The sequence below is a fragment of the Meriones unguiculatus genome, chromosome 17 (assembly GCF_030254825.1).
Source record: "Meriones unguiculatus strain TT.TT164.6M chromosome 17, Bangor_MerUng_6.1, whole genome shotgun sequence".
Taxonomy (NCBI): domain Eukaryota; kingdom Metazoa; phylum Chordata; class Mammalia; order Rodentia; family Muridae; genus Meriones; species Meriones unguiculatus.
In genome coordinates this window covers 99,261,075-99,286,055 of record NC_083364.1, presented here as the reverse complement: position 1 = coordinate 99,286,055, position 24,981 = coordinate 99,261,075, and the positions used below count along the sequence as shown (strand labels likewise).

The following is a 24,981-nucleotide window of genomic DNA, read 5'->3' as shown; positions in this document are numbered from 1 at the left end:
ATATAGAGTGATCTAGAATTAATTTTTAAAAATAAACCTTATTCCCTGAAGAACAATACTTTACTGAAAAGATGAGCCCCATGATTTCTAGGGCTCTTAGCTCGCTATTAGGTGCATGGTCTTTATTCCTGGGCATACAGCATAGCCTTGCTCATCACAGAGTTCCTAGTAAAGGGGAGGGGCCATAATGGACCTCAGCTGTCAACCCATAAGTACAGATTCACCAGTCCTGCTGTTAAAAGGTTCTTCCTTTCACTCTGAAAAGTGGCTTCCTACCATCTAGGCTGTGATGTTTGCCCCTGTGGGCAGTGGTTGTTCCTTGAGGGAGTACCTGGCTTTTTGTCTGACAACTTTGCTTCTTCCTTGGCCTGGGTTCATCCTCCCTACAGCCCTGATCACTTCTGTGCTCCCCTCTTGCAGAAGGAATCCTAAGGAGAGGCGCCAAGCTCTTCTTCCGTCGGCGACACCAGCAGAAAGACCCAGGCATGAGCCAGTCACATAACGACCTGGTATTCCTGCAGCAGCCAGAGGGGAGGCAGAAGAAGGGGGCAACCTTCAGCCGGCTCCTGAACAAGAAGCTGCTTGCCAGGCACAGAGGCAAACATACCATGAACAGAATACCCAGAGAGCCCTGCACATAGCCCAAGTTACTCCCTATCCTCACAGCCGGAGGGTGGGGACCACAAAGGTCCCCATCAGAATAGCAGGAATCAGTGCCATGAGTCTAGCTGCCCCTAATCCCGCTACCAATAATCTTGTCTTTTAAAAGGAAGAAAAAAAATCTGCATGTTTGGCCAGGAAGCTACCCTAAAGATAACAGATGACACAGTCCAGTTTGCCACCAGATACTCAGTAGGAACAACTATCATCATGCCATCAAGGCATTGAGGTGGAATATAAGAGGGAGACTTGCATCAGTAAGCCATGTGTGCTTTGATGGACTATGGATGGTAGGAAGGAAGGATCCCAGTCTACCTATTCCTTCCTCTCTCCTGCAGGGACTATTAGGGTTCATGTCTGGACCATTGCACAAGGGAGAAGTATCCCTCTGGGCTGTTATTATAAGCAGGATGGGCCACCTCACCTAACTTGCTGTATAGAAATAAAAAAGTGTACCTTGTCCAGGGGCTATGAGTATGGATACAGGCAGGAATTTTGACCCATGAAGAAATAATAATAGGAAAAGATGTGCTTTGACATTTGTGAGGTGTTTGCCTTTTACATTAGCCATAGAAGTTAAAAACTTATGCAAACACTGAATATGTCCTATATGTCCTATGCAGATTGTGCCAGACACTTCCAAACTTACTCAAGCCTTCTTGCAAATGAAGCTGTAGAAGTTCAGACATGTTTGTTTCTCATGTCAGGGGCTGTTTTTCTCATAGTGCAGACGGCATGCTGAGTTCAAATATGTGAGGCTGACATCAGGAGCAGTAAATGACAGCTTGTAGGACATGGCCACACATATATGGTTCTTGCCAAATACAATGAACAGCTAAAACAAAGAACTTTTTAGGGTAACCGAGGAAATTATTCTGTACCTCAGGTGCCAGTTAGTCTTAGAAGTAGAAGTTTTATAACAGTTGGTCAAACTTGCAGGAATTCTTTTTATGAGATCTTCAGAATTCTACTGTGAACAAGGTCACATTTTAGAGGATCCTGGTTTTGATTTACTGTGTGAAAATTATGAAGTTGGCACCTGGCTTCAATGTCCCAATATATCTGTAAGGTGCTGTCTTCATCTGTGTGCCTGGCACTGTGGGTTCACTGGGTCTCAGCAGCCATTCACTGTCCTTGGGTGGGGTGTTTTGACCTGTCAAGAAGATCCATTTTCTTCCCATAACAGTGCAAAGGCTGACAAAAAGGAAAAAAACAAAAAACAAAACACCTGAGTTCTGTCACTGATACGAAGTTAGGAAGTTCCTTCTGGCATCTTCTGTTCATCAGAAATATACATCTCAGGGGAAAAGTCACTGTTGATCAAAATATGTCTATGAAAGCCAAAATTACAGAAATATGTTTTTTTAATTTTTTTTCCTGTTTTAGTAAGAGAGATTGGAAAACTACATTAGAAATCTTTTTTCTTTCTTTCTGTTCTTTTCCTTGGTTCTGGGGATTAAACCAGTGGCTTTGTGCACACTGAACAAGCCCTTGTCCATTAAACTATTTCTTTGGCCCTCTTTTCACTTTATCATCATCACCATCATTATCATCATCAAGCTAAGGTCTCACTAAGTTGTTACCTGGGCTTGTCTATAATTCATTCTGTAGCCCAAACATATCTTAAAACTCTGATCCTCCTGCCTTCATCTGTCAAATAGCTAGGAATACAGATCTGAGCCACTAAGCCAAGTGGATTTTACTTCCAAATAAATATTGGAAAATGTGTGGTGGTGCAGGCCCATGATCCCAGCATGAAGAAGGTAGAGAGAGGAGGCTGTTAGCTTCCAACTCAGCCTGAACTACATGAGACCCCCCTTCTCAAAACAAAGTAAAAGGAACCTGGAAGAGTCTCAAGTAGTTCCCAGAGGATTCTGAAGAGATATTTTAAACATACTTTGTCTTTAAAGATCACCATATGTTAGTCACTACAAAGTTCCAGAATGAATCCATCAATACCAATTTTTTTCCAAAGGCAGTAATCCCTACCACTTTTTGGGAGTGGAAGTGATTTAAATGCTGTGCTCTCCTTGAAATACTGCTATTCCATACGGTGTGCAGAATTGTATCATATAGCTAACAATTCCCAGAGACTATGTTGTGTCAGAGATTCTGATGCTGTATTTTCATTATGAGGCATAAAGCCTCATCCAACATACTTGGGGCCAGAAGTGTTTCAGACTTATTTTGGATCTGGGGATATCTTAATAAGAATTTACCATCTGAGCATTCCTGCATCCCAAATACAGAATTTTCAGAAATATGACACTCTTTGGACACCATGATGCATACAGAGTTTTGGTTTTTGGAATTTGGGGTTAAGGATGTTTAGCCTATGCAGGTTTTGTTGGTCTGAATGGTTTGGGCATTTAGGTTCAATCTATTCAAGTGTGAAGGTATCAGAAGTTTAGTTTAAGCTTCCACTTGCTCAGTAACAACAACAAAAAATAACAAATGTTTTTCAGCCATCCTAGCCCACAAATGCTCCTGTGAGCATCTTGCTCCTAGCTTCCTGCACACGTCTCAGACTTGCTTCCTACTCCATTGAGCAGCCTTTGCCAATTGAGAACACCATCACAGCAGAGGGTGCAAAGATGGGGGCCACAAACAGGTGGCCTCAGAGAGTACCCTGAGTAATCAGGCCTTCCTCATACTGTGAAATTCATTCTCCAAGCTGTTTATCCACTTGTGCTTTATCATGGTGTAGGGTAATTATGCTGAAATGAATGTCATTAAGACTAGGTACCAGGTGCCAGCAACACACGTGTGTAAATCACCTCTGTCCTACAGACTTCATTACATTCTTTCATGGCTTCAGTTTCTGTCTTGAGATTTTAGTAGTGCTAGATCAATTTCTCATGAACACTAATCCATGTGTCTGTGAATCTGGAAGCAGATCTCAGGTTGGTTGGAGTGAGCTGGCCACATTTCCCCTGTCCTTAATGCAGGAACTGAATAGAGCTGTTTGTGTGTAATGGGGGTGTAGCAATAACAAAACTAGGGTTCTCTTGCTCTGAATGAAAACCTACTATGAGCAAGAGGATCTAGACAAAGCACTTTATTTTAAATTTTAGTTTACGTTCAAAACTAGCCCTGCTTCCTAGCTGTGGCTACTTGGCCATCATTTCCAAATCAGATTTTTGCTTTGGTTTTCCCTGGCCACATTACAGAAAAGAGTTGTGAATTTTCTTCTCAAGCAGAAAGGGAAAGATTAATTTACATTGCTGCCATACAAAGTGGTGTTTTTTGGTTAATAAGCTCAGGGCTATCAATCTTGAACATTCAAAGTACAAACTGATAAGACAGTAGAAGGAAAAATGTATCTGTCACATTGAAACAGGTGTGGGTACTGACCCTGATGACCAGGCACTGTCTCCACTATCCCAACAGGCAAGACCAAAGCACCTGCAAGGGGACAAAGACACTGTGCAAACCAGTAGTGCAAGCTCCCATCACCTTTGGCTCTGTTCTGTGAATAAATAAATATTGGATTAACCAAGCTGCCTGGTCCACTTCGCTGATGGTGTAATGAAAATGTGATCATCCCTTGGGCTGTAAGCCATGGTTTTCTGCCCACTGTCATGTTGAATCTCTACTGCAAAGAGAATAAAAGTAAAGGCTTCCCAGGTGTGTGGTGAGCCTGAAGCTGGTGTATGGCTATTGGCATCTGTGACAATGATTGTATTTGTTGCAACACTTTAGATGTAGTGACATGAAATACAGTGAGACACAGCTATGATTTTACTGACCTCTCAAAAAATCAATGTGTCCATGGAAAACTTTAAGCTGAGTTGTTTCCATGTCCTGGGTTGTACTGAAAGTACCAGGGGATTCTCTAATGTTTTAATTATTGCTACTCTTTGTCCCTCTGTATAACTCGCCATCATGGCCAGCTGATGGAAAAGATGTACTGATACCTGCTTTGACCTCATTCCTGGCAATGGACTTTTCTCCTTGTGTTCCTATATTTTGTGTGCTACTGAGCACCACCCAGGCTGGGGCTACGATTTACTATAAGACTTTAGCAGTTCCAGCGACCTTTTGGAAAATGATGAATTGTGGGTGCTGCAAGCCAGGGTCTGTCTTGGCCTGGCTCTCCCAAAGCAGTGCCTGGAATGGCCTGTGGGAGACATGTTTAGAGAGTGAAAGCAGGGGAGCATTCATCAGTCTGGGCCTTGCTATAAGCACTCCACCCTACCAGAGGGAATAGGTAGCAGCTTACGATGGGCATATGACATTATTTATGCTTTCATGATTTCTGGAATGGGGCTGAGCAATCTTACCACCTGCTGCAAGCATCTCACTGCCTTTGTGGACTTCAGGTTCTGTAGTCTCCTCCTCTTTGCCCTGCCATGCACACAAACAAAAGCATTGCATTTGGAGAGATGATGCACTAAGGAACCACCAGGGAAACCACAGGTCCCACTCTCAGCCATCCTCACCCTTCAGCTCTACTCTCAGCCTGCTTCCCTATGCAAGAGCATATGGAATGGCCAGCCACTGTCATTTGCCCTTCAGGATGAGTCACTCCTGAGCTAAACCCCATACATTTTTGGCATCAAAGATGGCATCTACTATGGGGATGTGTTACTTTTCTATTGCTGTGATAAAATACCCTAACAAAAAACAATTTAGAAAGAAAGGATTTCTTTCATCTCACAGTTTCAGAGGTGTTGAGTCCATTATGGCAGGGAAAGCTGGCCAATTACATTTTTTATTCACATAAATCCAAACAGGAAGTGGGGCAAGGTTATAAACCCTGAAAGCCCAGTGGTCCAGTGGTATACTTTCTTCAGCAAGTACCTCTTTTTCGTTCTTTGTTTTATTTGAGACAGGGTTTCTTTGCGTAGCTCTGGCTGTCCTAGAACTTGCTCTGTAGACCAGGCTGGCCTCGATCTCATAAAGATCCGCCTGCCTCTGCTTCCCAAGTGCTGTGATTAAAGATGTGTGCCATCACCACCCTGCTAAGACTGTACCTCTTAAACCAGTGGTGTTTAGCCTGTGGGTCACCTTTGGGGGCTGAATGACCTTTTCACAGGGGTCATAAAGACCATTGAAAACATAGGTATTTACATTATGATTCATAATAGTAGCAAAGTCACAGTTAGGAAGTAGCAACAAACATGATCTTATAGTTGGGGGTCACAACAAGAGGAACAGTATTAAAGGGTTGCAGTGCTAAGAAGGTTGAGAGCCACTGTCTTAAAGGTTCCATAACATCCCCAACTGCAGCATCAACTGGGGATCAAGTGTTCAAATACCAAGCCTATGGGAGGCCTTTTTCATTCAAACCCCTACAGGAGAAATGGCAGTACCCCCACCCCCAGCTCCTCAGCCCCACCCACTACACTGGCCAAGGCACTGATGACAATGCCTGTATCTGGGATTGGAGTGTGTTAGGAGTGGAGGGGGTGGGGACTGTTGTCTCCTTTGTGGACCAGCAAGGGTTACTTTGTGCTGACATCCCAAGAGGGGACTGGAGAGCCAAACTGGTCACAACTTACCAGCTGTCCAGGCTGATCTCTGCTGGCATCTCCAAAGGAATTCTGGACAACCCAACTTCCCTTCTAGGGTTGGTCCCTATTCGCCACCCTTGGTCATTCTACAATGCACACTTTCAGTCCCAGCATCACCCCTATCCTATTAAACTGGGCAGACTCAGGCCCTGCCTTCTTATGAAGCAGCCACCAAGGGCCACAAGGACGGCCACCTGCCATGGGCTTTCTTGGGCTTATTTTAGCAGGCACCCACACTCCAAGCGTCTCTAACTTCCTGGCCCCTTAACTAATTCTTCAGCTTTTACTCCCTGCCCTCAGATATCAATTGTCCTCTCAGGGGCTTCCCACAAATACTTTGACCTATGACATATTGTTTGGCCTCTAAGATCTTCCTCTGAAATCTGGGTGAGGAACTTTTTTATTTTGCATATATGTAAAACCAGTATCATGTGGATACCACCACAGTCTCTTGCCAGCTCAAAAAGTAGCTGGCTTCTTGGGTCAGTGCTATAGTGGCCTGAGTGCCTAGGCAGCTAAATATGGTGAAAATAATCTTGAGGTCACAACTTCCGGGGTGGTGGGGAAGGGTGCTGTAGGAGCAGGGTGCCCTGACAGTGAGAGCTTTCAATTAAGTTTACTTTCATACTCTTGCTCCAAGGCAAGTGCATATCAGCCTCCATGTCTGCCTTAGTCCCAGATTTACACTGGCTTTTCTTACTGTGACCTGTCAACTTTTTCTCCTGTAAACAGCCTGATTTTATTTATATGCTTAGTCCTGTTTCATGTGTAGAGCCCGAGAAAACTGCCCTCTGGGCACTTTAGAATGAATGATACCAATAAAAGTGGTGTATGGGATGGTGGTGTGTACCTGTTTTAAAAGTGTCTTAAAGTGCAAAGATGTTCCTTGTCCACTCAGTTCACCACACTACCTCCCTCATATACACACACATACCTTCAGCTCACTACATTACCACACACCTCCGCCCCCTCTTCAGTCCACATATTGTCTGGCCAACTCTCATGGATCATAGCCCCTCTCCCCAGCTTTTTGTCCACTCAGTCCCTTCCCCAGGAACCTCACAGCCTGCTCCAGCAGCTCTCCATACAGTCTTTCTCCTATTCTCCATCCACATAGCTAGTTACCCGCTCCCCATACAGGAAGGCAATAATTATCCTCCATCTCTGCAACCACGCATCTCTGTTCCTGGTTTTCTCAATTCACGCAGTCGTTTCCTAGGCTCATTGTCCACAAAGCCCCAGTCAGCTCCACTCCACGGCTCTCAGACCACGCAGTCCGTTATCCCTAACTCCCTGTCCACGCAGTCCGTAGTCTCCCAGTTCCATGTCTAAGCAGCCCCAGCACTTGGCCCGCCCCATCTGCCTGCACTGCGTACTACAACTCCCACGATGCTGCGCCACCGCCCCCCCGGTTTCCGGTGCTGCGCAGTTTCCGGAGCGGATCGCAAACTGGAGTCCGGATCCGACCCCGCTCTGCACATTCCACAGGCAGGTAAAGTCCCGGGTCCTTGGCCGCCGCGGCCCCACCGCGCGCCCCCCGCCGCGGCTCGCCGCCCGTGCTCGGCCCCGGCCTGGCCTCCAACCGCGCCCCCCACACCCACCCCGGTCCGGCCGCCGCGCCGCCTGTTCTTTGTTACAGTCGCGGGCGCCGTGGGCGATCGGAGTCAAAACCCGGCTGGATTCCGGAGCCGCTCCGGGATCGCCCGGCGCCCGCCGGGTTCCGCCGCCGCGGGCTTGGCCTTCCCCCTGGGTGCCCAGCCTCAGTCCCGCGTGCACGGCCCGCGCCAACTGCCAGCCGCGCTCCCGGCTCACGTCAACGGGCGCCCGGCCGCCCACTCGCGGGCTCGGCACCCTCCGACCCGGCGCAGGCTAGGGCGCTACGCCCCCGGTGCGCCCAGGCCCAGCGGCCACAGCCAGGCCCTGCGTGGCTACCGGCTTAGCTCCATATAGTCCCTTCCCGGCTACCCGGCCGCCTTACCCGGTTTTCGGGCGCAGCCCAGGGAGGGGCCTTGATCTCCAGCCCCTTTGGCGTAAAAGAAAGTCCGAGGCTGAGCCATGGCTCTCAGGCCCAGGCGCCTTACTTGTCTCTACCTTTTGGTGGTAGAGTGGCAAGCCTGCCTACTCTCTGGGAAGAGGGTGGACAGGTAGGGCCCAGGGCTAGGTGGAACCTGCTTGCTCCCGAGGTTGAGTTTTGAGAGGGCAGAGGTAGGACACCAGCTCATGGTGGTCGAGCGGGCGTTTATCCGGCTGAGCCCTTCTTGCACTGGATAGAGGGCCTCTTCACACATGCTCATAAGCGTCCCCCTCCTCCGAGGTGATTTAAAATGGTAGAAGCAAGTGGAGACACGTGGACCTGTGCCTGAATTTAAAGCTGCCAACGATTCTTCTAAAAACATGCTAGCGCGGATCAGAACCCTCAGATAGAGGTGCTTATGCAGAGCCCCAATGTCCTGAAGGCTCCTTAAGGGTTGAACCTCAAGTCCCTGACTACGAATCTCTCAGGGGCAGTAGCAGGGACAGTACTCTCGGGGAGTGCACTGATATAGTCACTGAGACATGATCCCCTACACACCCCAACCATATTTTGCTTCAAACCTGTCAGCTTGCCACATCTTACCTGCTGCACCTGCTTCCTTAGCCTTCCCCCAGAATCACTGCTTACTGTGAAATAAAACCTTTAGATTGGATTATTAAAGGGAAAATGCACCAAATTTTCTCTTTAATGGGGTTTGTTTTTCTGACTGATTAATGCTTTTGTGCAAATGTCAGCAAAGAATATTTCTCTTTGTGGGGCTGACAGGGTAGTTTATCGTTCCAGAAGACAAATGGGTAAATTAAGACATAAACCACAGCTAGGCAGATGGCAAATGCTTATAATCCCAGCACTCTGGAGGCTGAAGCAGAACTATCTTGAGGTTCAGAAAAGCCTGGGCTGGCCACATAGACAAAATCAGCTACAATTACAAGGCTGTTTTAGAGTGATTACCTTTGAGAAGAACCCCTGTTACCATGGGATGTTCTCCTGTCTTTTTTTTTTTTTTTTTTTCCCTGAATGGTTATCTGTGCAGGTGGTGGTGAAGACATTGCTACATTTTACAGGTGTAATGGAGCTTAAAACTGGTCACCACCAGTGCCTTAAAGGTTGCCCAGACTAAGTTTTTCATTTGCAATATGTGGCTGACACCTGTTCAGGATACCTTACCCAGATTGGTTTACCAGGCCATTTCTGTGTCAGATGTTTGCAGACACCTTTCATACACCGAGGGAGCAATGGAAGAGGTGTGGGAGACATAAGTAGCAATGGTTAGGCAAGAGTGGCAGGATATAAAGGAGGAAGGCTGCAAGGGTTGGTACATTCAGAACTGGGACCAGAACCATCAGTCTAGGAAGTGATGGCTGAGTGGTAGACAAGCACTATAAGGAAATCTAGCCACTTGATGGAGAGCAGAGTGGGCTTTGGCAGACATGTGGCTAGTACAGAGGCCTAGGTGGGAACATAGTTGGGATCTCAAACTAGGAAAGGCCAGTGGACCAGGGTGGAGAAGCATCAGGATGATACTCATGGAGAGCTTTGAGCAGGGCTGGCACAAGGTCTCTGTCCTTAGAGCTGAGCCTGTGGCTGCCTTGGGGAGCCAGAACATCAAAATACGGGCCAGTAAGACTCCATCCGAAATCAAAGGAAACACTGAGGAGATGATCCAGCAAATGGCTCCTGTCTTAGAGGCACCAGCTGGCCCACAGTCTAGCCATCCTCATGCTGCCCTTCTCATAGGCCATGGGCATGAATGGGACCTGACTGACTCTCCCCTAGAGTCTCCTAGGGCAGGTCTCCCATTGCCCAGGGAAGGGGACTACACTGATCCATTTGTCCTCTGGCCTGGAGGATGTCTTGGTCCACAGGTATGGAGTTGGGGGCAGGGGAGGGGGACGACGGGACATGATGAGATGACATGGAGTCACTCCAGCAGCTTGAAGCTCTGCCTAACTGGCATTTTTTTTCCTAATTCAGAAGGGTAGTCATGAAGCTCTTGTTCCCTGCTTCCTGTTCCATCTCATCATCCATGTGGCTCTCTTTTCTGGTCTCCCAGGAGAAGAGCCATAGTGGTCATTTATCCCAGCAGGAGAAATAATAGAGAACCATAAAATGCCCTGTGTACTTCCTTGAACCAGCTTCTTAAAAGTAGACCTTTCTTTTGTGCTTGATGATAGTTCAGTGAAGGCCACCACAACTCACCCAGAAGAAATGAGCACAGCCTATGATCCTGTGAAATCATGTCTGATTCAATGAATAGACATACTTGTGTTGCGAGAAGTTACAACAGGGGCGTCAGGAGAGCAATTGCAGGCAGCAGTGTGTAATGTACGGTTCAGGATCTCCAGGGAAGCAGGCAGGAGGGTACAGAGAAGAGGCAGGCTCAGCTTGCTAATGCTTAAAGAGAAGCCGGTTCCTGTGAGTTGAATGTGATCGGGGGCATCCCATCATGGTGCTTACACTTTAATAACTGCATTTACAAGAGTGACATAAGGATCTATTTTAGAGGTCAGTGAAACATTCATTTTCTGCTCTTTAAACCTGCCTGCCCTGATCAGGTAAGCTAGTATTGGAATTGGAAAATGGTAAAACACTTTTGTGGACATATTGGCAGAGAGTGCTGTGCCTGGTACGAGGCACCAGGTGGCTTCAGTGGTGGGTCCAGATGTAGGGAGGGGCAAAAGCTGCACCAGAATCCTGGCTTGGAGGTGGCTTTTGGCTGTGTGCCATACTGGGGAAGGGGACAGTAAAGGAGACACTGCTGAGACACTGAATGCAGACAGGTACAGATGGTGTGGGGTGTCCAATGAAGGAAGCAAAGCAGGAGACTGATCACTGAAGAAAAACATATGGAATAGGGGGACTTGAGATATTAATAGAGGGGGATGGAGCCAACAGAGAGGGTGTGCTATAGAGCCATTTGCATATTTACATAAATATTTACATTATGATTCATAACAGTAGCAAAATTACAGTTATGAAGTAGCAATGAAATAATTTTATAGTTGGAGGTCACCACAAAATGAACTGTATTAAAGAGTCTGAGCATTAGGAAAGTTGAGAACCACTGCCATAGAAGGTGAGGAAATCAGTTTTCCCAGAACTTTTACAGTGGAAGGAAAGAGAAGGTCACACAAGTGACCTCCCTTTGTTTCAATGTGTGAGCTCTGGGTTTCCTTAGATGCTGCCACAGAGGTGTAATAAGAGTTTCTAGGAGAAAGTGGGGAGGTGTGATTTTGGTGTGTAGCAGTAATGGACTAAGAGAACTTGCAAGGAGAGTGCTGTTGGGCTAGGCCTTAAGAGTAGGCAGGGCTGTCTCAGACATGAACTTAGTGGCTGGCTCTTTGATCACCTCCCCCTGAGCGGGAAGCAGCCTGACCAGGCCACTGATGAAGACTATGAAAGACAGTCCTGATGAGACCTGATAGGCTAGGGTCAGATGGAAGTAGAGGAGGTCCTCCACTATTAGTGAAGTGGGGAAGGGGCATGGAGGAGATGAGGGAGGGAGGGAGGATGGGATTGGGAGAGGACGAGGGTGGGGCTACAGCTGGGATACAAAGTGAATGAATTGTAGTAAATAAATTTATTAAAAAAGAGTAGGTAGGAATTTGACAGATGAAAGGAAGGTTTATGACTTAGTCTGCTTCCTGGTGAGATGACAGAGTTCCCCAGACTAGGTAATTTATAAAGAGTGAGACCATATGGAGGCTGTCCCCAGCTGTGTTAGAGGGCACCAGGAAGCCTATAGGCTGGGCATCCTCAGTTTGCCACTCTGGGTGTAGGAGGCTGGGGCATGAGGCCTAGCTTTTAGGCATAGGTCATCTTGCAGTATCATGTGGGAGAACATCACTGGTGGGGCATTTGGGGTGGGGGGTGGGGGAGACCATGACTGTATAGGCCCATGAGACAGAATATCACCTTCTGATACCATCCACTCACCTTCTGATACCATCACAGTGACAATCATATCATAGCCAGGATTTTGAGACCACGTGTACCTTATAGCAGTTCTGGGAGAGGACACAGCAGCAGGTGACATGTAGGCTGGGAAGGGGACCTCAATAAATCCTTAGGAAACGTATATAGGTGGATGTCCTGCTGAAGTCCCTCATCCTCTTCCAACCTCTGTCACATGGAGTGGGAGCAGGTTCTGAGTCCCATGAGATCTGATGAGTCTTGTTGGTGAACTTGTATAAACTAGGGTTGAGACCCCGCTTCCTTCTGCTGAGATATGCCCTGGTTCAGGCTCTGTTAGGCATGTTTTTCTTTCTACTGTAGTCTGGGCCTCCACTCATAGTTCTGAGTGCTGATGAAATGCCAGTGTCACAGGAGACATTGGCTGAATAGTGTGGCTTGAGGGACAGTACTGAAGCCAAGTGTGTCCTGAGTCTTGAGCAGTGCCAGGGGTATACAGTGAGGACATGATTGGACTTCCCCTGCCTTCTGACTGGGGAGAAGGAACATACCTACTTTGTCAAGAGACTGCCTTTTATTTTTCTGCTGTTTGAAATATGAGTGCTAAGACTACAGCTCTGTGCAGAACCACCACATCCAGCTAAGAGGCTGCCTTTGAGAAGTGTATTGCCTGTGTCTAGTTCTCTCTGCAGGTCTTGGGCATTTTTTAAGTTTGGGGAGGGGAACACATGTTAATTGGTGATGGCAGGTTTACCTTTTATAGTGATGAATCATAGTGCTGCTTAGTTTACCTTAGTGCATCATGTTAAGCAAGGTGCTTCTAGAACTCCACCCTCACAGGCTGCCAAAATTTTGCCACCATAACTGGTTGAGCTAGGATCTTCAAGTTGAAAGAACATACTACATCAGTTTCCATTTTATGTGGTAGACTGTACACCTCTCTTTTGCTCGGAAATCCTTCTGCAAGAACCAGAAGTGAACATTGGAAACAGCCTCACTACAGATGAACTAAGAAGAAAGGATGGAGAAGTTAGGAAAGAAAGAGTAGGCAACCTCAATTGAAGAGTCCAAGCTACCAGAATGGCAGGCCCAGCCCTAAGACCTCAGATAATAGGGGCTAAACCACACCTCCTGGAGGGTTCTGGAGGTGGAAGTTGAACACAAGTGCCTTGCTGGCTGGAAAGAAATTAGACGTGGTGTGGTGCTAGAAGCTTTAGGCCGTGAGGGTTCTATTTACAACATCAGGCATCCTGAGTGAGATTGGCATGCCCTGGCAGCTTGCTGTGCCTGAAGGTTTAAATATGCACACTCAGACCATAACCAGGCTTTTCAGGGAAGCTGCAGGAGCTGGACCCAGGAAGCAGAGTGGGAACACAGGAAGCAGCAACAAGAAGAGTAAAGCAAGATTCCAGTGAGGGAAGGGATGGAATATGCAGGCATTGGAGAAGGGACTCAGTGAAAAGAGTAGACATGAGGCTTACCTCATTGGCTTGTCCTTCTAAACAGCTAGGTGAAGCTATGGAGAAAGTGTGCATCTTCCCTCTTCCAGCTGTAGAATCTGCACATAGGCATGCCTGTGGCAAACCCTACACACACAGAAAGAAAGAAAGAAAGAAAGAAAGAAAGAAAGAAAGAAAGAAAGAAAGAAAGAAAGAAAGAAAGAAAGAAAGAAAGAAAGAAAGAAAGGAAGAAAGAAAGGAAGGAAGGAAGGACAAGAAAATCAAGTGGAAGAGCAGCCTTATCTTACAGGTGGTAAAGTGAGGCCAGGTGAGCGCTGGAATCCCATTTGAAGGAGCTGATGTAAGAGTGGAGCTGGTGAGCAGAGAGGCTTGTATAGAGACACTGGGCTGTGGGGTGCATGGGGCTAAGATGAGAGAGGCCCAGAGTATCTTTGTGCGGCCTGGACGTTTGTGGGCTTTCTGAAGAGCAGTAGTTCAGATTGCAGGGAGGAAGTTATAGCTTGGCCACTGGTCACAGCAGAGGCCTATTGTATTTAAGATAGGGACTCTGTCCTTCTCACCTCTGTTTGCATGGATTGTTTTCTCAGGTGGGTGACACTGTGTTCAGCTATGGCTGTGGAGCTGTGTGGGACCTGCTGGCATCTGATCTGTGGTACTCACTTGGGCAGGAGAAGAGTCTAAAATTTAAACATGGGTGAAGAGGTAGATGAAGAGAATGGGACCAACAGAGGGGAGATGAACCTAGGCCGAGAACAAAGTGCTAAGTATAGAAGGGTGGCAGGCACAGTGTGCGGGTGAGTATTAACTGCCAGTCTGACAAAATCCAGGATCGCCTGGGAGAGTGGCCTCCAGGCAAGCCCGGGGTGCTTATCCTTGATTGCACTTACTGATGTGGGCAGACTGGTCAGGACCATTCCCTGAGCAGGGGTCCTGGACTGTGTAAAAATGGAGGAAGCTAGCTGAGTATTGGGAAGTATTTATCATTGTTTGCTTCCTGACTGTAGATTGAGTATGAGGTGTGGCTTAAGCTCCTGCTGTCTTGAATTCCCTAACAAGACTGACTCCTTGAACTATGAGCCAGAATAAATCCTTTCTTGCTTAAGTTGCTTTTGTTAGAGTATTTTATCCTAGCAGCAGAAAAAGACACTAAAACAGGCAGGGACCCTAGAAAGGAACACTTATTAAATGGTATGAGAAAGCTTTGTCCTCCATAGGAAATGAGCTTAGAAAGCCACAAGGCCAAATATGGGAGCCAGAGCTCAGGTGGCCAAGAGGCACCTGCAGAATTGGTTTTGCTGTTCTTCTGGCATGGATGGCATGCTGGAACCATTCTGCATCTGCGTCTAGGTGCCCATAGGTGTCTGTCTTTGCACAGAAATGGGCAGGAAACAGCATAGAAGGACATGGTAGTGGGACTAAGAGTAGGAAAACTGTATGCAGTGGCTTGTAGCAGACCAGAAAGGCACTAAGCGTGTATGTGAGGAAGCCAAGACCAGAAAAGGGTGATGATAATCAGTTCCCAGGAACAGCAGTGGCAAACATGCTGGTCTCTGGCATCTAGCTCTGTGTACTAGTTATTACAGGCTGATTATAGTCCCCTCAGCCTGTTTGGTCTCTACCTAGCTAGGCTGATGAGCTGCTGGCCTGCCCTGATCCTAGCAGATCTATTTTGAGAGATTCCTCAGGCCTCCAGTGCCTGGTGTGTGACTTGAATGGGGTTTGCAATACTACCAAGTATTTAGCTCAGGATTCTCTCTGACTAAGCCAGTGTCCCTCTTTCAGCACCTAGCAAACCTAGATGACAGTACAGAGTTAGGGAAACTGTCCTTTTGCTTTTTCCTTGTATAGATTTCTTCCCTGTTGCTTTTAATATAGTCATGAAAGCCTATGCCAATGGGAAGGATGGTCCACTTGTTTAAAGAGAAATCCCCAGGGCCTCTACACCAGAGCTGGCTCCCAGATCCTTGAGCTGTGACTGTTCAAGCTAAGATCCATTGTAAGTGAAAAACATGCCCAGACCACCAAGACTTGTGAGAAATTTCTTTAAAAAAATGAATTAAAACAAAAACAAAAATCAAACAAAAAAAAAGAAAAAGAAAAACCTGTGAATTACAGGCATGAGGATGCTTAGGCCAGCTAAGTATGTATGTTTGAATCTTTCAAGATCTTTTTACAGCTGTAAACAGGGTTGACTAAAGTTTCTGTGGAGAAGTCCATCATTTAATCCCAGCACTGCAGAAGCAGGAGGATGTCTTGAGTTGGAGGCCAGCTTGGTTTACATAGCAAGTTTCAGCGATACATAGTGAGACCCTATCTCAACAAAACAATACCAAAAAAAAAAAAAAAGAGGAGGAGGAGAAATTTGATGGAGAAGCAAAAAGACCAGAATGGATGGAGCCATCTTCAAAAAGGCTCTAACAGGAAATAATGAAGCCTCATAGTAAGGCTAGAATGGCAGGCTGTTGGTTAAGCTTCTCCTGTGTGGTGTTGGCTGAGCAGCCATTAGGACAGAATAGATAGCCACATACATACAAACAGTGGATTTAATGGTTTATGTTAAAGCAGAGTGTTCTGTAAAGTCCCAGCTGACCCAGAACATGTGATTCTCCTGCCTCAGCCTTAGAATGTTGGATTACCTGTTCACCATGCCCAGATTTGTACTTTTTTTTTGGAAAGACATGGTATCAGTGTTCATTTTTTGCATGTGATGCCCAGTCATCCCAGCAACATTCATAGAAAAGAAGTCCCTCCCTCTTCAACTGAATCACTTCTGTCATTATGGAAGCTTGTCTTAACATGTGTAAGTCTATGCCTGTCTGTCGAGTTCATGCTGTCTAGACCTCTATCACTATAGCTTCATGGTTAAGCTTGGGGTGAGCAGGCTGAATGCTCCCGCTAATGTGACTGTCTTAATTATTTTTCTGTTGCTGCAATAAAATACCTCACAAAAGTAACCTAAAGGAAAAAGAACTCATGTTGTCTCACAGCTTGAGGGTATAGTTCATCATAGTGGGGAAAGCATGGCAGCAAGAGGTTGAGGGAGATAGCGATGTTGTATCCTCATTCCAGAAGCAGAGCGTGAAGAATGCTGGTGCTCAGCTTGCTTTCTCATTTTATTCAGTCTAGGACCCCAGCCCATGGAGTGGTGCTGCCCACAGTTGAGGTGGGTTTTCCTCCTTCAGTTATCTGAATCTGGATAACGAGGCATGCCCAGAGGTTAACCTAATCTAGACAGTCCCCCTGAAACCTCTTAGGTGATTCTAGATCCTGTCACTTTGAGCATGAATATTACCACTGTACTTGTCACCTGGGTCAGGCTGTGTCCCTAGCATCCTGTGTCAATACTAGGGAAAGTATGCTTGGAGTCCACCTTCACTTCTGTCCCCAACTGGTTAGATTCAGGGGGTTCTTGACAATCTCCTAGACACTCACATTGCATTTTGTTTTCTTAGAGAGCCATCGTGGCCCTCTGTCACTATAGCCGTATTTAGTTGGTGTGCAATAGCTATGGGCCAAGTTTGGGCTGCAGCTGAGTCAGCTGGAGAGTGCAGAAAACCTTCGGGGCCCCAGCCAGCTTCTGAGTAGGTGTCAGGCAGAACAGGTACTGCTGCTGCTTTCTGGACCATGGAACATGCTCTGAAACATTAGAGAAAGGCAGTTTTCTCTCAAAAATTTAATCCACCCCCCTTTTTGCACAAAATTGTGCTTTCTGTAATTCCTTCTTTGGGAATTTCCTTCTCATTTTTGGTTTTCAGATAAGCTATTCCTGTGGAGCCCAGACTGACCTTGGACTCACAACCCTCCCCTCCCTCAGCCTGCCTACTTTGGGGATCATAGGTGAGTGTTACTACACCAGCACTGTTCTGTTAATGTGTGAGGGTCATAGAAATCTGGGGACTGGGGACTTGCGCAAAGGAGCACTCATGGCACATTAGTGGATGAGAGCAAACTTTGAAAGTGCACATCACTGCATGTGACCTCTGCTTAGAAAAAGATTCTAGAGGCTGCACTACGGGGACCAGATACTTCTAAAAAAGAATAATGCACAGATCTCTTGTGTTAAGCACCATGGAACTGACCAGCTTAACAGCATTTTTTTTGTGCCTTCCTTTTCTTCTCATGCCAGCAACTAAAGCTTCTGGGCTTAGGGCTCCTGTCCTTGTACTGCTTGCAGAGGTGGAGCTGGACAGTGGGCTGTTGCCCTAGGGAGAAGCATCATACCTCTGTGCAGCTTCAGGCTCTGTAGCAGAACAAAGTAGATTCTTTTTCTCCTGCTCCATTCTGATTAACTTTGTTGGCTGTGTTCTGTGTCCAGCTGTGATCTAGCTGTGGCTTACGGTGGCCTCTTGTTACCTGGTGGCCTTTTGTTACCTGGTTTGATTGCAGAGCCCTCTGACCTGAGTGTAGCTGGTGGGTAGACTGGTTACCTGGTGTGGTGCACAGGCCCTCAGGCTCTTGTAACACATACGTGTCACCTGGATGCTGCTTCTTGTGTATTTTACATTCCCCACTCCTCCCCGCCCTGCCCCACCTCTTCCCCCCACCCCCCACCCCCGCAAAGTTTTTTTGTAGGTTAAAAGTTGGTTCCCAACTGATGGTACTAGTGGCTCATGGCAGAACATTTAGAAGGAACCTAATGAAAGAAAGTTTGGTCATTAGGGAATTGCCCTCATAGGGGACATTTGCTTCTCAGCTGCCATGAAAAGGGTAGCTGAGCTCATCCTACATGCTCCTACTGTGATGCTCTGCCTTCCACAGACCTCCAGCCTGCAGTGCCAACCATAGACTAAATCCCCTGAAACTGAGCCAGTCCCTCCTTACCTTCTGCTCAGTGACCAGCCACTGTCCCCATCCTGGGTTAGTAACCACTGCACATGGTGCCCACCTGCCAAGAGTCCTGAGAGACCGGGCAGAAGCATGGAACTGGGTTAGAGTTAGTAGGCCAGCTTCTAGCTTAGATGGAATTCCAGAAAAAGAAAATGTTTTGCTGAGTTTGAGTCTTAATGTGCCTGGTTGTTTTAAGTATTTTTAAGCAACATGGAAAACTTTCAACTTGCAAAGTCACCTCCCTGGATTCTGTAATAGCTCCTTTCTTCTCCCATCCTGATGCTTGGCCCTTTCCTTCTTTGCTTAGTAATAGCTCATTCAGCCAGTCTGGAATTTCACTGGGCCTTTATCCTATCTGTGTTCTAATGTTAAAGTTGCTGGGGTTGGGATGGGTTTGGAGAACAAGCGAGACTAACATTCAGGAAGTGTTTATTAGCTTGCATTTTTTCCTGAGACAGAGAGGCAGAGTAATCCAATGGCAGGAAGGATGTGGGGTTGGGAGGATTGTTAGGTGAGAGATACTAGGTGTACCTCACTTTATGCTTCTCCCCAAACTGAATGAAGATGGTGTTTTCATATCTTATAGCTTAGGCATCTAGTATCCCAGAATGAACAACACCTGCATCATCCTGTCTGAAACACATGCTTGGAATAGAATTGGTCTGTGGTCCACTACCTGCTATGGAGATGGCTTTTGAGGCAACCTTCAAAGGATGAATGGGAAATAGAAATAGCTTGACAAAGGGCTTTGTGGGAACAGGAGAACCTACCATGGTGTGTGTCAGACACTACTTATTACCCACCCAGGGGTTAATGGGACATTGGCACAAGCTAGATACTGAAGGACAGGTTATAGTGGAAATGAATGTCTGCAAAGAATTCACAGCCCAGAGAGGGAGTGGCAGAAAAAAAAAAAGAGGCTTCTAAACTACAGCATATGTTTAAAATACAGTATATAAATGGCAGCTGCTATGAAACAAGGGAGAGCGGAGTTCATGAAGGCCTCTTAGTCATGAGGACATTCATATTACTAGCCGGGTGTGTGCCTTTAATCCCAGCACTTAGGGAGAGGCAGAGGCAGGTCAATCACTGAGTTGGAGGCCAGCCAGGTCTACAAAGGGAGTCCAGGACAGCCAAGGCTACACAGAGAAACCCTGTCTTGAAAAATAACAACAACAACAACAAAAGAAAAAGAAACATTATTACTGTAGGTGAGAACTTGTTTAAAGTTAAAAATAAGGATTTATTGAAAGCACTGTTTTTTGTTCCTGGACAGGATTGAGGAGTCTTAAAAGAGTAAAAAAAAAAAAAACTGTAAAAACTCCTGAGGAACTAAAGAAATGGTTCAGTCAATTAAGTGCCTGCCAGGCTAGCATGAGGACCTGAGCTCTATCCTCAGTACCCACATTTTAAAAGCTAGGTTTATGCCATGTACTTGTAATCCCTTCACTGAGGAGGTGGAGACAGGGTCTCTGATGCTCTCTGGCCAGCCAGGTTAGCCTAATTGGCAAACCCCAGGTTCCAGGGGAAGTTCCTGTTTTGGAGAACTAGGGGGATGGCAACAGGAGATTGACACCTAAGGGTGACTGTGGCCTTGACACACATATGCACACAAGTGTATGTGCACCTATATGCATAGGAAAACCCACATATAAACATATGTTGTAAAAGCTCACTATTTATGGGGTTCTCTTGTATCTTGGCAGATGTCAGCAATGGCTGAAGATGGCAGTGATGAGATCATGTTTATCTGTAAGTAACCAATAGACATGTCTAGGGACGGCATGATAGGATTCACACTTCCTGTCTAGGCAAAGCTACATCCATCTTTTGTTTTATAGCACAAACGTACTTCTTTTGAGTCTGTAATTTGCTGACTTGCTTTGAGAGCCTGGGTGTTATCTGTCTGCTGTAGTGCTGTGGCCTCAGGCTACTTCTCTTCAGGACTCTCAGTAGGGGCATATAGAGAGGTGATCCCTAACTCAGAAATTCACCCAAGGTTTAGAAAGAATGAAGGGTACGAGGTTTAGGGTAATGGGTTATTAGTATACTGAATCTTGATCTTCCTAACCATGGAGATGATACGTGGGGTTTGAAAGTGCCATAGATTTGTGTTCTTGGGAAGGGGCTTTTGCTTGGCATTCTGTGCTTTCATTAGCACTAAGAGGTGACTTTTGTGACAGACCTCCTGTCTGTTGTATCCTTGCTTGTCTTTGTGTTAGCACAAATGTCTCATGAAGCCCATTGCATTAGGGTCCCCTTTCCCAGGTTTGTGGTCTTGGGTTTCTCTTTCCCTGGATATTGTCCCCTCAGACACTCATTGTCTGTTCACAGGGTGTGAAGATTGCAGCCAGTACCATGACTCAGAGTGTCCTGAACTGGGACCTGTGGTCATGGTCAAGGACTCCTTTGTGCTGAGCAGGGCAAGGTGAGTGAGTACCTAAGCTTCCACAGAAGCCCTGTCTATGAAGAGGGGCTCTCTGCTTGTCTACTGTGGCCAGAGTACAGAGGCCCCATGTGTCTGCAGATAGAAGGAGGCTCAAGAGCCAAAATTAGAGACTGGGTGTGGGTGTGGGGGTGTCTGTCTCTCAGGGAGCTGGGTACTTTCCCACTGGGATGAGTTAATTGTTTCAAAGCATGAGGGTGTGTTTCTTTGATGTAGTCAGGGACCTCAGGAGACTGGGCTGTGCCAGCCTGGACTTCTCATCAATTTATGTATGTATTGAGCAAAAGTGGCCAAATTTGCCAGGTGGTGGTAGTACACATCCATAATCTCAATACTTAGGAGGTAGAGGCAGGTAGATCTTTGTGAGTTTGAGGCCAGCCTTGTCTACAGAGCAAGTTCCAGGACAGCCAGAGCTACACAGAGAAACTCTTGTTTCATAAAACCAAACAACCAACCAACCAACCAACCAACCAAACAAACAAACAAAAACAAAAAAGGCCAAAATATAGGTCTGTCTGTTGAGTTTTATCTGTGTCCTGAATCTAGGCCTCTATGGACAGGTATGTACTATGGATAGAAAGGGTAAAAGTTCTGGACAGGTAGTCCAGGGAACAAATGAGGCAGCTATAGCTACAAGGAAAAACAAAGCTTGCAGATATATTGAGGCACCTTAGTAGCCAGGCATTACTCTGTAGACCTTCAAAGATCTATTATAAGAGCCCATAGGCTGCTGCCATATAGCGCCACTTAGAACAAGTGCTCTCTCTCTGGACCTCAGTAGCCTGAGACATAGAGAACCTAAGTCAGCTCTGTGAAGCTCTGGTGGTGCCTAAAGCTGATGCTAAACTAATAATGCTCAGTGTCTTATTACTGTTTGGAAATCTCCCATCTGGTGCCTACCCATGTTTATTTATCTTTATTTGTGACTTACGTTTTCAAAATATTTTTGCCCAAGGTAGAGAGCTGATCAGCTCCTCTGTGGGGCCAAGATGCCAACTGCCCATCAAGATCCAGCTGAAGACATTGGGTGCATAGCCAGAGCCCTTGGTCATTGGCTCTTCCTTCTTAGCCCTGCCTCTGCCTATCCCCAGTGGGGATGGTATACCTCTGCTTCTGAATATGTCTCCCACTGGCCCAAGCTTCACCCATGCTGAGGTCCCAGCTCCATGACCTCCTTGTCCAGCATTTTCTTTGACCTTCTAGTCTGGGTAATGATGTCACATCCTCAAGGAAGCAGGTTGAGCCCACCCAGACCAGAGCTCCTTTGCTGGTCTTTAGCATGTACAAAACACCTCACCATGCTCTGTGCCCCCCCCCCCTTTTTCCCTTCCTCCACCTTTCTCTACATACTAGGTCTGATTCAGTTACTGTACCTCAGCACCCATACACTAGGAATGTGAGGTCAGCATTGTCTTGTGGGGCTTTAAGTGTGTTGCTTAGTGTATGGGCTCTGGGTCCTCAAAAGCCTAGCCCAGTCCTGTTCTCCTGTAGAGGGAGAGCTTCAATTCTGCTCCCTGATAAAGTGCATCTTTGAAGCATGATGGTCAGTGAGGGGGCTTGTAGGCACTGCATTGCTCTGGTCAGTGGGAGAGTGGCCAGGGCCTCCTTGAGACTCCTTCTACTTCCAGGTCCTCCCTTCCCTCTAACCTGGAGATCAGGCGCCTGGATGATGGGGCTGAAGGTGTGTTTGCAGTAACCCAGCTAGTCAAGCGCACACAGTTTGGTCCGTTTGAGTCCAGAAGGGTCGCCAAGTGGGAGAAAGAATCTGCATTTCCTCTGAAGGTAAAAGCTGCAGGGGCAGGGGCTTCATGGCCCCTTCAGAATCGGGCTGTGTGACTCCTGGTGGGAGTGGGGTGAGGACCACTGAGTGGTGAGGATTTGAAATACTGGAGAATTCTTTCCTTTGCTTCAGTGTACTTTATGTCACAGAGCATGAGAGTTAAGGCAGTCCCTACTAACTTGTAGATCTTTAGAGAGTACATTTAGGAACAGACAGGAGTGACCCCATGCTGAAGGAACTCCTCTTCCGCAGCAGGTGCTGGGGCTGCAGCACAGTGATGGTCTCTGTAGCTTCCTGCATGGTGTGGCATTCTCACTTATGTGTGAGTTGCACGAAGCTCTCAGAAATTGGGTGACAGCATGTGGCTTGGCAGCTGCACAGAGCACATCTGGCTGAGGGAGAGCGGGTATTTCCAACTTAGATATAACACCAAAAACAAAACAAAAAACAAAGTGGATGTCAGTTACAGAGATGGCGGAGGATATAAAGTGAACCTCAGGAAGCCTACTAAGGCTGAGGAGGCTCAGACATGGGACAAGCCTTCAGAAACAGTTCAGACATAAATAAATGAGGGCTGAGTTGCTCCTCAGCTCTAGAGACTGTGTGCTTCTCTTTGAGACCCAGAAGAGGCAGCCACCAGGCTTAGATGTTGTAGTCTCAGAGTTTGGCACTCTTGGGATATTTGAGCTTGTGGGACAGACTTCAGCCAAAGAGGAAAGATGCTCGATAATAGACACTTACAGAAGGAAAAGTGTGAGGAAAGCAGAAAGAAAGATTCTGTGCTAAGGAATGATGGCAAAGGGCTAAATCTGAGCCTAGAAAGGCAAGTGGCTTAGTGTCTGCCCTCTGTGGGCCCAGGTAATGGGTAAACACTGGTGCCAGCATATGGCTGGAGAAGGTCCTTCATGCCTGTTTGACTTCCTTCCACCTTCTCAATTCTAAAGGTTATTTTTCAGGTATCAACTTGTTCTTCGCTCTGAGCACCTGCATGTCCCAAGGGAAGTCCTGTGTCCCTGAGAGGAAGGTGGAAACGTGCCTTCCACACCCACTAGGGTTCACTGGGCACCTGTTGGCCTCCTAGGTTTTTTCTGTACTGAGGGCTGTGCCCTAATAAGGGTCTGTTCAGGAAAAGCTGGGCAGTGGGGCAGGGTCCTTGAGGAAGCAGTTCTCACAGAATGAGAACAGATTCTATGCCTATGCTAAGTCAAAGTTAAAGACACTAAAGGCTCTCCCTGCCCTGTCCTCAATTAACCCTGAAGATTAAGTCCTGAAGACTGGGGCTAGCTCACCTGGACTGAAGAACTCTGCTGATGTTGTGCTTGGAGCAGAACCAGGAGAAGAGTTCCAATATTTGGGTTTCCATATGAGTCATGGGGAGAACTCAGGTGTCTCATTCCCAAGAAAACTTGAGAGGAAAGCTCTTTGTTATTATGCTGGATAGGAGGAGAGCTCTAGATCTTCATGATGCCTAGAGGAGAGGCCAAGATTCCCTTGATGCTTGGACAGGAGGAGAGCTCACAGTCCCCTTGAAGCCTGCATAGGAGGAGAGCTCGGGGTCTTCTTGATTCTTGAACAGGAGAACTCAGGAGTCTTAGTTCCCACCTGGCTTACAAATAGTCCTTGGGTATGCCAGTGATGAGACCTGTTGCATGTCTTCAACTTCCTCTTTTTTGTGACCAGTCTGACCCATCTAAGCCATGGAGTCATTCTCTTAATCCCCTGGCCATGGTAGGCAGCTTGTCAACAGGTCTTATTAGAAGCATTATGGTCTTCCCATGGTCCTATGCCACAATGATAAACTGGTGGGTAACCAGCCTGTGGCCCTTCCCTCAGGTATTCCAGAAGGACGGGCATCCTGTGTGTTTCGACACTTCCAATGAGGATGATTGCAATTGGATGATGCTGGTGCGACCAGCACTGGAGCCTGGGCACCAGAACCTGACAGCCTACCAGCATGGCAGTGACGTGTATTTCACCACCTCAAGGGACATCCCTGCAGGCACTGAACTGCGTGTGTGGTATGCTGCCTTTTATGCCAAGAAGATGGATAAGCCAATGCTGAAGCAGGCCTGCTCCAGTGTTCAGGGTACATCCTGTTTCCTCCTTAGGGCTGGGCCCCTTGCCAGAGATGTTAATGAAGATGCTGGGTGAGCAGCTGGGGCAGGGGAGGTGGAGTGGAATTGGTGTAGTACTTGTCCCCTATGCCTGGGCATATGGAGTAACAGACAATGCTCACCTAAATCTTGGGACCCTTGCAGGTGAGAAATGGTTCCTCTTTGTCTTTAGGTGATTGAAGCACTTGGGTATAATACAGGCTAGCACTTGTTCTGATCTAAGAGTTCCCA

At 46.9% G+C, this 24,981-nt stretch overlaps 2 protein-coding genes and 2 long non-coding RNA genes across 10 annotated transcripts in view; 2 read left to right on the top strand and 2 right to left on the bottom strand.

The window, feature by feature from the left end:
• Positions 1-4,159, top strand: part of C2cd2 (C2 calcium dependent domain containing 2) — a 64,062-nt gene extending 59,903 nt beyond the window's left edge. The window contains exon 14 of one of the 2 annotated variants that reach the window (XM_021657359.2): positions 421-4,159. In XM_021657359.2, coding sequence (XP_021513034.1) covers positions 421-641 — 221 coding nt within the window. In that variant the 3' untranslated portion in view covers positions 642-4,159. The remainder of the gene's footprint in view (positions 1-420) is intronic. The other variant, XM_021657360.2, reaches the window with a different exon arrangement.
• LOC132648620 (uncharacterized) overlaps positions 1-8,449 on the bottom strand; it is a 58,352-nt gene extending 49,903 nt beyond the window's left edge. Inside the window, exon 1 of the long non-coding RNA XR_009587061.1 lies at positions 8,155-8,449. This is a non-coding gene — a long non-coding RNA (uncharacterized LOC132648620). The remainder of the gene's footprint in view (positions 1-8,154) is intronic.
• LOC132648621 (uncharacterized) lies at positions 1,726-7,511 on the bottom strand. Its single transcript, XR_009587064.1, has 3 exons — positions 6,165-7,511; positions 4,944-5,007; positions 1,726-1,854 (listed from the first exon to the last, which is right to left on the bottom strand). It is a non-coding gene; the product is annotated as an uncharacterized LOC132648621 (long non-coding RNA).
• The window catches only part of Prdm15 (PR/SET domain 15), a 59,522-nt gene continuing 42,136 nt past the window's right edge, over positions 7,596-24,981 (top strand). For 5 of the 6 annotated variants that reach the window (XM_060370846.1, XM_060370845.1, XM_060370844.1 and 2 more), the window contains exons 1-5: positions 7,596-7,668; positions 20,117-20,162; positions 20,745-20,838; positions 22,485-22,638; positions 24,470-24,722. In XM_060370846.1, coding sequence (XP_060226829.1) covers positions 20,117-20,162; positions 20,745-20,838; positions 22,485-22,638; positions 24,470-24,722 — 547 coding nt within the window. In that variant the 5' untranslated portion in view covers positions 7,596-7,668. The remainder of the gene's footprint in view (positions 7,669-20,116; positions 20,163-20,744; positions 20,839-22,484; positions 22,639-24,469; positions 24,723-24,981) is intronic. The other variant, XM_021657366.2, reaches the window with a different exon arrangement.